This window comes from Hemitrygon akajei, chromosome 12, assembly GCF_048418815.1.
Source record: "Hemitrygon akajei chromosome 12, sHemAka1.3, whole genome shotgun sequence".
Classification (NCBI taxonomy): domain Eukaryota; kingdom Metazoa; phylum Chordata; class Chondrichthyes; order Myliobatiformes; family Dasyatidae; genus Hemitrygon; species Hemitrygon akajei.
The window spans coordinates 59,130,910-59,143,592 of NC_133135.1; the positions used below are offsets into that span (position 1 = coordinate 59,130,910).

Consider the following 12,683-nt stretch of genomic DNA (forward strand, 5'->3'; position numbering starts at 1 on the left):
GTCAAGGAGAAGAACTTACAAAATATTTTAAAAACTAAGTAATGATAGAGATCTAGAAGATTATAAGGCTAGCAGGAAGGAGTTTAAGAATGAAATTAACAGAGCCAGAAGGGGCTATGAGAAGGCCTTGGTGGACAGGATTAAGGAAAACCTCAAGGCATTCTATAAGTATGTGAAGAGCAAGAGGATAAGACGTAAGAGAATAGGACCAATCAAGTGTGACAGTGGAAAAGACTGTACGGAACTGGAGGAGATAGCAGAGGTACTTAATGAATACTTTGGTTCAGTATTCACTACGGAAAAGGATCTTGGCAATTGTAGGGATGACTTACAGCAGAATGCAAAGCTTGAGCATGTATATATTAAGGAAAAGGATGTGCTGGAGATTTTGGAAAGCATCAAGTTGGATAAGTCACTGAGACTGGATGAGGTGTACCCCAAGCTACTGTGAGAGGCGAGGGAGGACATTGCTGAGCCTCTGGTGATGGTCTTTGCATCATTAATGGGGATGGGAGAGGTTCCAGAGGATTGGAGAGTTGCGGATGTTGTTCCCTTATTCAAGAAAGGGAGTAGAGATAGCCCAGGAAATTGTAGACTAGTGAGTCTTACTTCAGTGGTTGGTAAGTTGATGGGGATGATCCTGAGAGGTGGCATTTATGAATATTTGGAGAAGCATAATATTACTAGGAATAAGTCAGCATGCCTTTGTCAAAGGCAGGTCGTGCCTTACGAGCCTGATTGAAGATTTTGAGGATGTGACTAAACACATTGATGAAGGTAGAGCAGTAGATGCGGTATATATGGATTTCAGCAAGGCATTTGATAAGGTACCTCATGCAAGGCTTATTGAGAAAGTAAGGAGGCATGGTATCCAAGGGGACCTTGCTTTGTGGATCCAGAACTGGCTTGCCCACAGAAGGCAAAGAGTGGTTGTAGACGGGTCATATTCTGCTTGGAGGTCAGTGACCAGCGGTGTGCCTCAGGGATCTGTTCTGGGACCCCTTCTCTTTGTGATTTTTACAAATGACCTGGATGAGGAAGTAGAGGGATGGGTTAGTAAATTTGCTGATGACACAAAGGTTGGAGGTGTTGTGAATAATGTGGAGGGCTGTCAGTGGTTGCAGCGGGACATTGATAGGATACAAAATTGGGCTGAGAAGTGGCAGATGGAGTTCAACCCAGATGAGTGTGAGATGGTTCATTTTGGTAGGTCAAAGATGATGGCAGAATATAGTATTAATGGTAAGACTCTTGGCAGTGTGGAGGATCAAAGGGATCTTGGGGTCCGAGTCCATAGGACGCTCAAGGAAGCTTCTTTGACAAGAAGGATATGGAAGCCATAGAAAGGGTGCAGAGGGGATTTACAAGGATGTTGCCAGGATTGAGGAGCAATGCCTTATGAGAAAAGGCTGAGTGAAGTTGGCCTTTTCTTATTGGAGTGATAGAGAATGAGAGGTGACCTGATAGAAGCGTACAAGATAATAAGAGGCATTAATCATGTGGATAGTCAGAGGCTCCTTCCCAGGGCTGAGATGGCTAGCATGAGAGGGCACAGTTTCAAGGTGCTTGGAAGAAGGTACAGAGGAGATGTCAGGGGTATGTTTTGTTACACAGTTAGAGGTGAGTGTGTGGAATGGGTTGCCAGCAACGGTGGTGGAGGCAGATGCAATAGGGTCTTTTAAGAGACTCCTGGATAGGTACACGGAGCTTAGAAAAACAGAGGGCTATGGGTAACCCTAGGTAATTTCTGAAGTAAGTACATGTTCAGCACAGCATTCTGGGATAAAAGGCCTGTATTGTGCTGTAGGTTTTCTATGTTTCTTTGTAACAGTAAGTATATATTTTTTAATTAAATAAGTAGTGTAAAACGAGACTGAGGTAGTGTTCATGGGTTTATTGACTGTTCAAAAATCTGATGGTGGAGGAGAACATGCTGCTCTGAATCGTTGAATGTGTGTCTTCAGGCTCCTGTACATCCTCCTTGATGATAGCAATGAGAAGTGGGCACATCCTGGGTGATGGGAGTCCTTAATGATGGATTCCACCTCTCTGAGGCATCACCTTTTGACAATGCTCTGGATCTTGAGGCGGCTAGTGCACATGATGGTACTAGCTGAGTTTTCAATTTTCTGCAGCTTTTTCCGATCCTGTTCAGTGCCTCCTCCATATCAGACAGATGTGCAACCAGTTAAAATGTTCTCCACCATACATCTGTAAAAATTTCCATGTGCCTTTGGTAATATACTAATTCACCTCAAACTCCTAATGAAATATAGCTGCTGTCGTGCCTTCTTTGCATCAATATGTTGGGCCTAGGATAGATCATCAGAGATGTTGATACCCAGAAACATTTAGATAGGTACATGAGTGTGAGGAAAATGGAGGGGTATGTTCATTGTATTGCCAGAACAGATTAGTTTAGTTAGTCCATTTTATTAACAATGTAATTTGCCTGACACAACACTGTGGGTTGAAGGGCATGCTCCTGTGCTGTACTGTTCTATTTTCTAGGACTCCAACAATCTCAACTTGCACCAAACATTCATATGTACAATTACATTTATCACTACTTCAAGGATCACACGCTCACAGCTTTGACATACTCATAGTGCTTCTATCACCGCAGACTTAACATCCAGAAACATTACAGCACACATATTAAAATATTTCTCCTTCTCCAATGCAGGTCACATACAAATTTCACCAGTAGGTGGTAGCCTGTAGCTGTTTGACTCAATAGCCTTGAGAAATGTGTGGTAGCCTTTATTAGCCCAACAACCACAATACTCAGTCAGAGAAAATGGAGGGCCCACACTATCCATCTTTCAACATTTTACTTTCCTCAATCTCCTCTTTTTATCAATTCAGTTTATGGTATGCCAGCATCATGAGCGTTTTTGCCCATCCATATTGAGTCATCTTTAGCTGCATTTCCACAATTTTAGATCCATGGAGAGCTACATCATGAAAGCAGGCTCTTTGAAGTCTGTACTGACCATCAGCCAACCACTTACACTCACCCCATATCAATTCCTTTTTTTATTCTCCCCATATTCTCACACCTCTTCCCACCCCCAACAACTTCTAGCATTAACTTGCATACTAGAGCACTAGGGACAACTTACAGTGGCCAACCAAACTGTATTTTTTTGGGACCTCGGAAGAAACCAGAGAACCTAGGCAGAACTCATGTGGTCATGGGGAAAACATGCAAAATTCATGCAAACAGCACAGGTTGTTAGGGTCAAAGCTAGGTATCTGGTGCTGCGAAGCAACAGCTCCATTTGCTGTGCTACCATGCTGCCTGTACTATTGGCTAGGAAGTTCCAGGATTTAGAGCAAGTGGTAATGCAGGAATGGCCATATATTTCCAGGCCAGATTGAATGATCTTGTAATATTCTTGTGTTTCCGCTGCTCTCATGCTCTTAATGGTAAATGACTTGTTTGTAGTGTATTGCCAGAGCACTAACTATATTGCATTTGTAGATGTCACACACAACAGGTATGGTACAAGAGCACTGGAAGGATGTTTAGGGGGGGCAATAGGAATGCTAATCAAGTTGGGTGCATTGTTTTGGATACTGTTGAATTTCTTGGATATTATTGAGTTGTTGGACTTCCCGGTGCCTCAGGAAATATTGCAGTGATATCGTGGGGCTGCGACAATGGGCATTCAATAACCGTAACAGTCTTTCTTTAAGTGAGGTAGGATGCCAAGCATTGGAGTGCTTTCTGTCTGATGACCCATCTTCAGCTTTACCAGAGGTCTTGATATTACACTTGCTCAAATGCTATCTTGATATTGTGCTTATCACATCTGTGAAATTTAACTTTTTGATTGACAGAGGGTGCTATGAGGCCTGGAGTCAGTTGGTCTTGATGGAATCCAAACTAGGTATTGGTGACCAATTATACTGGCATAAAAGTATGTCTTGGCAGCATTGATTATGACTTTTTCCATCATTTTTATGTTAGGTAAGAGTAAACTGATTAGATGGTAATGAGCCTTTTTTGATTCATCCTGCTTTTTGTGACAGGGCGTACCAGGGCAATTTTTCCACTTGCTTCTTACATGGCATTGTTATAATTTTACTGGAACAACTTGAGATATAAGATTTGGAGGAAGTGCCTACAATCTTTTTCTTGCCCCTTTCGCCCACCCTGTTCTTAGATTTTAGTTACTTAAATCAACTCTGCAACTTTCTTACATGCTACATGATGCTCACAATGCCAGGCAGTACAATTCAGAAAGCAGGAAAATTAGCAGTTAAAAATAGGCATTTAGGGGTTACAGTAAAAAGTTAAAAATAATTGGCAATCAGAATGCTGACATAATTGGTACCAATTTTGTGGCTTTTGTGTTCAGTCCATATCCATAAAGAAAAAAAACAATACTGTTTGTCTGTATGGCATAAAGGATCTGCTTTATTAAACCTCACACGAAGAGTACTCAACTTAAATTTCAAGGGCCAAAACAACAAGCATTTATTCCCATATTGCATTGATTGGCTTAATTACAATTTTATTCACAGAAAAGCATGTAATTAAAACAATCAAGCAGCACAAAACTAACAAACTTCTTGACCCATTTAATGCCTAGTACTGAAAAGCTGTATGTAATAGGCTCAGGATTGTTGAGGAGCCAGGAGCACAGTAAAGCTAAGGACTAAGCCTGCTGTTGGGAGTTGCCCTCAGGCAGGGGGGAAACAGAGAAGTCAGAAAGTAATGAAGAAGATGGAAGTGGCAAATATGGGATAGTATTGGGTGATAGGAGTTGTATGAATGCGAATGTCAAGTTTCTGCAAAATGGAAAAAGAAGTGGCGAATTTAGGATTACAATGGCTTATTGTCCAGTATTGAAGGCAGTAAATAGGATTTAAATAAAAGGAAGAGTTTAAGGCACTGTTGAGTTTTGAATGTGAAGCTGTTAATGATATCAATCTGATTAGATGAACTAAGGATTTGAAAAAAGTGTAGGAGATATTGTGGGTGCAAAACTTTTAAGATACGGGGTACGCTTAGTATTTTGCAATGATAATAAGCAATGTTAGAAAGCTTTGGGGTTACAAGCTTTGGGAGGAAGGAAAACAACACCAAGGAATTATTTGGAATAATAGTGGCTTTGGGGAGTATTCACAGGAGTGCCTCTAGATGTATCCATAGACCAAGTTGAGAATAATTTAGTCAGGGGAAAAGTTACATATGTTAAATATTTTAATGAGTTTTATGGTAAAGTAAGAATAGGTACCTTACTGGTGTTAGTTAAATTTGATGGAAATATTGTCAGATAGTGTTAACTTAGGTGAAATGAGTTATATGGTTCAAATCTATATTCCACTCCCTCTGAGATGTTTTCAGTGCTAGAAATTTGGTCATGTAGCAGTTGTGTGTTGGGTTTGTAGATGTGCAAGAGAACATGATTATGGTAATTGTGGAGAAGGCATTTGGCCAAAGTGTAGCAATTGTATAGGGAGACATAGCTCTACTAATGCAGAGTGTTTTGTATATAAGAAAGCTGTGTAAGTGCAGTGTGTTTGGATAGAAATAGGCATATCATGCAGAGGTGCTTCAGAGAGAACAAAAGACAGTGTCAATGGGATCTATTAATATCCAAAATGTATAAGGATTAAAGTCAGTATGTAAAGTGCATGATTTTATAACAAAAGTATTTGGTGATTGTTGATAAACTAAAATTTGTTACTTTCATGGCAGATGTGGTAAATTGCACAGACTAGTAGGACAGAAAAACATAAAAATCTGCAGAAAAATATGTAGATATCAAAGATTTAACTCAAGAAGTTATTAATGATGCTTTACAAGAAAGGATAAATGATATTCAGACTTCAAAGGTTATTAATGTTTTATTACTTTGTAGTGATGTGCTACACACAGCGCTGAAATAACGACATGCCGTTGTTGTCGTTTCGAGACTAGTTTATTTAAACTTCGTGGCGCTGGCATTTAATCCCTAGCACCCGCCCTCTCCGGAGAGAAATGACATCAGAGGTGTATTACCAAAGTCTCCCCCTGCGTGCTGGCTATTTGTGAGCCGGTTGGCCTGTGCAGAAAATGGGTTGCCACATAACCCTCCCCAGAACCGGCGATACACCTCCCAATGTCCACAGTCTGGATCAGCCTCTGTTTGGGAGGTCTGCCTCTGCGCCGCGGTGCCTGAACCTCGACTGGCTGCACCAAGTCCACATGGGCTGGTTTGAGTCAGTCCACTGTGAAAACCTCCTCTTTCCCCCCAATGTCCAGAACGTATGTGGACCTGTTGTTGTTGATCACCTTGAACGGCCCCTTGTACGGCCGCTGTAGCGGTGCCTGGTGTCCACCCCTTCATACAAACACAAGCTTACAGTTCTGCAGGTCTTTGGGTACATGGGTCGGGGTCCGTCCCTGCTGTGAAGTCGGTACAGGGGACAGGTTGCCAAGCCTCTCGCGTAGTCTGTCCAGGACTGCTGCGGGTTCTTCCTCTTGCCCCCTTGGGGCTGGTATGAACTCTCCTGGGACGGTCAGGGGTATGCCGTACACCAACTCGGCTGACGAGGCGTGCAGATCCTCTTTGGGCGCTGTGCGAATTCTAAGCAGGACCCAGGAAAGCTTGTCCACCCAGTTAGTTCCTCTCAGGCAGGCCATGAGAGCCGACTTCAAGTGACGGTGGAAGCGTTCCACTAGTCCGTTCGACTGTGGGTGGTAGGCAGTAGTGTGGTGTAGCTGCATTCCCAACAGGCTGGCCACAGCCGACCACAGGCTGGAAGTGAACTGGGCGCCTCTGTCATAAGAAATGCGGGCCGGTACCCCGAAGCGTGCTACCCAGGTTGCAATCAGTGCTCGGGCGCAGGAATCGGCAGATGTGTCGGTGAGCACTCTGGCCACCTCATGAACCAGTCTACCATAGTTAGGAGGTACCGCGCTCCTCGGGACACTTGTAGGGGGCCCATGATATCCACATGAATGTGGTCGAACCTCCGGTGGGTGGGTTCGAACTGCTGCGGCGGGGCTTTAGTGTGCCACTGCACCTTGGCTGTTTGGCACTACGCGCACATCCTGGCCCATTCACTAACCTGCTTGTGAAGTCCGTGCCATGCGAACTTGCTGGAGACCAGCCGGACAGTTGTCCTGATAGATGGGTGCGCCAAACTGTGTATGGAGTCGAAAACTCGCTGCCTCCAGGCTGCCGGGACGATGGGGCGAGGTTGGCCGGTAGCCACGTCACACAGGAGGGTCCTCTCACCTGGGCCTGCGAGAAAGTCCTGCAGCTGCAAACCCGAGACTGCGGTCCTGTAGCTGGGCATCTCGTCATCTGCCTGCTGCGCCTCCACCAGTGCTGCATAGTCCACCCCCAGGGACAGGGCCTGGACAGCTGGTCTGGAGAGTGTGTCCGCCACGATGTTGTCCTTTCCCGAGACATGCTGGATGTCTGTCGTGTACTCAGAAATGTAGGACAGATGTTACTGCTGGCGAGCCGACCAGGGATCGGACACCTTCGTGAACGCTAAGGTCAACGGTTTGTGGTCCGTGAACGCGGTGAATGGCCTGCCTTCTAAGAAGCACCTGAAATGCCGGATTGCCAGATACAGTGCCAACAGCTCCCGGTCGAAAGCACTGTACTTGAGTTCGGGTGGTTGTAGGTGTTTGCTGAAGAATGCCAGGGGTTGCCAGCGCCCCTCGATGAGCTGCTCCAGCACCCCACTGACTGCTGTGTTGGATGCGTCCACCGTGAGTGTGGTTGGAACGTCCGTTCTGGGGTGCACCAGCATCGCGGCATCTGCCAAGGTTTCCTTGACTTTAACGAAAGTGGCCGCGGCCTGCTCGTCCCAAGTAATGTCCTTGCCTTTACCCGACATCAGGGTGTACAAAGGGCGCATGATTTGGGCTGCTGAGGGGAGGAAACGGTGGTAGAAGTTCACCATATCAACAAACTCCTGTAGACCTTTGACTGTGTTGGGCTGGGCAAAGTGGCAGATCGCGTCTACCTTGGTGGGCAGAGGTGTTGCCCCGTCTTTGGTAATCCTGTGGCCCAGGAAGTCGATGGTATCGAGACCGAACTGGCATTTGGCCGGGTTGATTGTGAGGCCGAAATCACTCATGCGGGAGTAGAGCTGGCGGAGGTGGGACAGATGCTCCTGGCGACTACTGCTGGCTATAAGGATGTCATCCAAATAGATGAACGTAAAGTCCAGGTCGCGTCCCACCACATCCATTAGCCGCTCGAATGTCTGTGCGGCATTCTTCAGGCCGAACGGCATTTAGAGGAACTCGAACAGGCCGAACAGGGTGATGAGTGCCGTTTTGGGGAAGTCTTCAGGGTGCACCGGGATTTGATGGTATCCCCGGACAAGGTCTACTTTGGAAAATATTCTTGCCCCGTGCAGGTTTGCTGCAAAGTCCTGTATGTGCGGCATGGGGTACGGTCTGGAGTTGTAGCCTCGTACAGTCTGCTGTAGTCGCCGCATGGTCTCCAACCCCCAGCTGCTTTGGACACCATGTGCAGGGGGAAGGCCCATGGGCTGTCGGACCTCCGTACGATCCCCAATTCCTCCATCCTCTTGAACTCCTCCTTCGCCAGGCGGAGCTTTTCCGGGGGGAGCCTTTGTGTGCGGGTGTGGAGGGGTGGTCCCTGGGTTGGGATGTGATGCTGAACCCCGTGTCTGGGCATGGCTGCCATGAACTGCGGTGCCAGAATCGATGGAAAGTCTGCCAGGATTCCGGTGAATTCGTTGTCCGACAGCGTGATGGAGTCCAGGTGTGGGGCCGGCAATTTGGCTTCACCCAGGGAGAACGTCTGGAAAGTCTCGGCATGTACCAGTCTTTTCCCTTGCAAGTCGACCAGCAGGCTGTGAGCTCATAAGAAGTCCACCCCCAGGAGTGGTTGGGCCACGGCGGCCAGTGTGAAGTCCCACGTGAACCGGCTGGCGCTGAACTGCAGCTGCACTGTGCGGGTGCTGTAGGTCCGTATCATGCTGCTGTTTGCGGCCCTCAGGGTGGGTCCTGGCTTCCTGTTGCGGGTGTCGTACCCCATCGGGGGCAAGACGCTGATTTCCGCTCCGGTGTCGACCAAGAAGCGGCATTCCGACTGGTTGTCCCAGACGTACAAGAGACTGTCCTGGTGGCCAGCTGCCATAGTCATTAGTGGCAGCTGGCCCTGGGCCTTGCAGGGCGGGCGACAACGGCGGGCTTTTGTGCCCCACTGCTGGTGGTAGAAACACCACTGTTCACTGGCCTCCTCACTCCTGCCTCTGTGTTGTGTGCGCCCCCCTGCCGGGCCTGATCTGGTCCGCTGTTGGGCGCATGGCCTGGTAATCTGACTGACGGACGCCACGCTCTCCCTCTTGGCTTTCCACAGCACGTCTGCCCAGGCCGCCACCTTCTGGGGGTCACTGAAATCTGCATCGGCCAGCAACAGATGTATGTCCTCGGGCAGTTGCTCTAGGAACGCTTGCTCGAACATGAGGCAGGGCTTGTGTCCGTCAGCCAGGGCCAGCAACTCGTTCATCAATGCTGACGGCAGTCTGCCTCCCAAACCGTCCAGGTGAACCAGGTGGGCACCCCACTCACACCGTGAGAGGCCAAAGGTCCCAATGAGCAGCGCTTTGAATGCTTCATATTTGCCTTCTTCCGGGGGCGACTGTATGAAATCCGCAACCTGGGCGGCCGTCTCCTGGTCAAGGGTGCTCACCACGTGGTAGTAACGCCTGGAATCAGAGGATATCTGCCGAATCTGGAACTGGGCTTCTGCTTGGCTAAACCACACGCGTGGTCGCAGCATCCAGAAAGTTGGCAGTTTTAGCGAAACTGTGTGAACAGATGAAGAGTCGGTCATCTTTGGTCCAAATCCCGTTTAGACCGTCGGGGTCACCAATGTAGCGATGTGCTACACACAGCGCTGAAATAATGACACGCAGTCGGTAAGTCATTTTGAGACTAGTTTATTCAAACTTCACGGCGCTGGCATTTAATCCCTAGCGCCCGCTCTCTCCGGGCGGAAATGACGTCAGAGGTGCATTACCAAAGTCTCCCCCTGCGCACTGGCTATTTGTGAGCCGGTTCGCCTGCGCAGAAAGTGTGTCGCCACAACTTTTTTTTTCCTTTTCTCTTTCTTTTCTTTTGTAATAATGTACTGTACGAAGTTTGTTAATGGTCAGAAAAAGTTGCTAATGTTTTTTCTTTTTCTAATCCTACAATGGAATGGTAGAAATTTGTTAGCTAATTATCAAGGGATTTTATTGCTCATGGTACTGTGTGGAGTTATAGTAACACAAAAATGAAAGGGGTGGTGGTGAAAGACTTTCTGGAAGAAAAATGATGCTCAGCAGGTGGCAGTAATGCACCTCATGTTGGTCTGCCCACTGCCATTAAACATTATTAGAAGAACTGTACGGAAAGAAAGAAGTTTTGAAAGAGTGGCGAAATAGACTAGACTCTGCTGGATAGCTAGGAAAACATTTGAGGAAAAGAATAGGAGCAAGATTATGGGAAGGCAGAATACGTAATAAACAATGAAGTGACAAGAGTAAGAACCAAAAATGAAATACAAAAACAGAACCAATAAACCCCAGGAATATGAACAGAAATGAATAAAGCGTCAGCAGATCAAGTTAATAAGTAAGAGGAATGCGAATGATAAAAAAAAAAGACAAAATGAGATCTATTCAAATGGAATCCAAAAAACACTTTCCCAGGATGAGGGGCTTCAATTAAAGGAATAGATTTGAGGAGCAACAACTTGAGAAGGATGAGGGGAGATTTGATAGAAGTTTATGAAATAATGTGTCTGGAAAGCATGGATAATGGGATCTAAGAAGGTAGCTGTATGCTGATTGACTATAGCTTTAATGGTTTTCTTTGGTGGAAAGTCAAGGGCAAGACCTCATTGGTAAAAAATAAAGTGAAAGAGAATTAAGGGAATAAGAGAACTGTTTTAGGTCAGTATGTGGTTAGAATCAAGAATACATTCTGTGGAGGTGGGTTCATTGTGCCCTTGCAGAGCAAATTAGATATACAGGTAGTCCCTGAGTTACGAACATCCAACTTATGGACAACTAGTACTTACGAACCAAGGAAGGAGAATGCCGTCTGCCATTTTAAGTCAGATTGCGACGCCGTCCACCATTTTAAGTCGGATCGTGACACCGTCCGCCATTTTAAGTCATTGCCATTGACACTGCATTGAGTGTTTAACTTTGTATTTGGTTTAAATTTTTCTTAGTAAGATTCACCCTAACCCTGCCCCCCCGTTCCGGTTGGCTGGTGGCGCAGTGAGATCAGTGCCACGCTGGAGAACGGAGGTTCCTGAGTTTGATTTAGTAATAGACCGCTCCTGTGCCAGGTTGATGTCAATCCAGTGACTCCCGTACCATCCGTGCCGGGTTGATGGTGAGCTCACAACTCGACTTCGTAAAACAAAACACTGCCACCTCCAGTTTAAACTCCCACGCGGAATATTGTGGAGGATCAAATACCCAAACCCAACACAGCCCCCACTTGTCCCATTTAACCTGTCTCAGTGCAGATCCGGGGAATTCAGTTGGTGGTCCTTAGGACCCAGCGGACCTTGGGAGCTGGCAGAGCTCAGGACCCGCCAACTGCAGTGTTTCTGTTTCATTGACGGGAAGCAATCACTATTGAAAATAAAGTGGAAATAATAAAGCGTTGGAAAGAAGTGAAACGCCATCGGTCATTGGAAAAGCGTCAGTCAACGATCAGAACAATTTTGAAGGATAATGGATAAAGTGAGAATAATGGGGCATGTGAAAGACCCTGCCCTGATGAAAGCTACTATTATTACTAAGCAACGCAGTGGTTTAATTATTGGAATACATACATTTCTTAAGTGTTTTATATGCATAGAAAGGTAAAATATATACTATAACAAACGCTTGACTAACTGCACTAAATAATACCGGATGTACTTGTTCTGACTTACGCACAAATCCAACTTAAAGACGGACTCAGGAATGGAACTCGTACATATCCTGGGGACTGCCTGTATATATATTGTTGCAAAAGGTTTGTGAGAGCAACAGAAAATAGACTGCTGGGTGGAGCTGGAGTTGATGTGGTTGTGAACAATATGGATACGATGAATTGATTTCCATCTTTCTATGCAGTGACTATTCTATAATATTATGAATCAAAACTACTTCAACTCACAAAGAATCCAGCTTCTTGAAGTTGAATATATTCCCTTTTCAGCAACAAATAAGCCTTGGACTGCATGAGCTTCACAGTTGTTGAGTACCCATCAAATGAAGAATCTTCTTGATGATGTAAGTGTTAAAAAGGACATTTTATATTTTCTCCAGCTTTGTAGCATCAAAAAAAAAGAAACTTTAAATTAGATTTTCTAGTAACCTTGTATGAACAAATTAAATTAAATATGCTTAATATTTAAATAAACAATATTATTGCTAAGTTATAACAGTAAAAGATTAGAACGTATAAAATGGCCAAATGTATATGTAATTTGTATGCACACTTGGTTATCTAATCATAATAGTCACCCAATTTACTATACAGTATTTGCAGTAGAAAGACATTATGCTGTTGAAACTGACATACATATATGAATATTTTTGTTGAGTCCTTGTGAGTATCATGGAGAAAATATATCTTTCTTCTCTTGTCAATGCAATTTGTGCAAGTTCAGTGGCTTGTTCCCAGGTCACCATTACAGCAC

General features: G+C 45.5%; 1 protein-coding gene across 1 annotated transcript in view; it reads right to left on the minus strand.

The window, feature by feature from the left end:
- LOC140737062 (ubiquitin-conjugating enzyme E2 U-like) overlaps positions 1-12,683 on the minus strand; it is a 73,358-nt gene that overhangs the window by 55,077 nt on the left and 5,598 nt on the right. The window contains exon 2 of the mRNA XM_073063199.1: positions 12,158-12,309. Coding sequence (XP_072919300.1) covers positions 12,158-12,223 — 66 coding nt within the window. The 5' untranslated portion in view covers positions 12,224-12,309. The remainder of the gene's footprint in view (positions 1-12,157; positions 12,310-12,683) is intronic.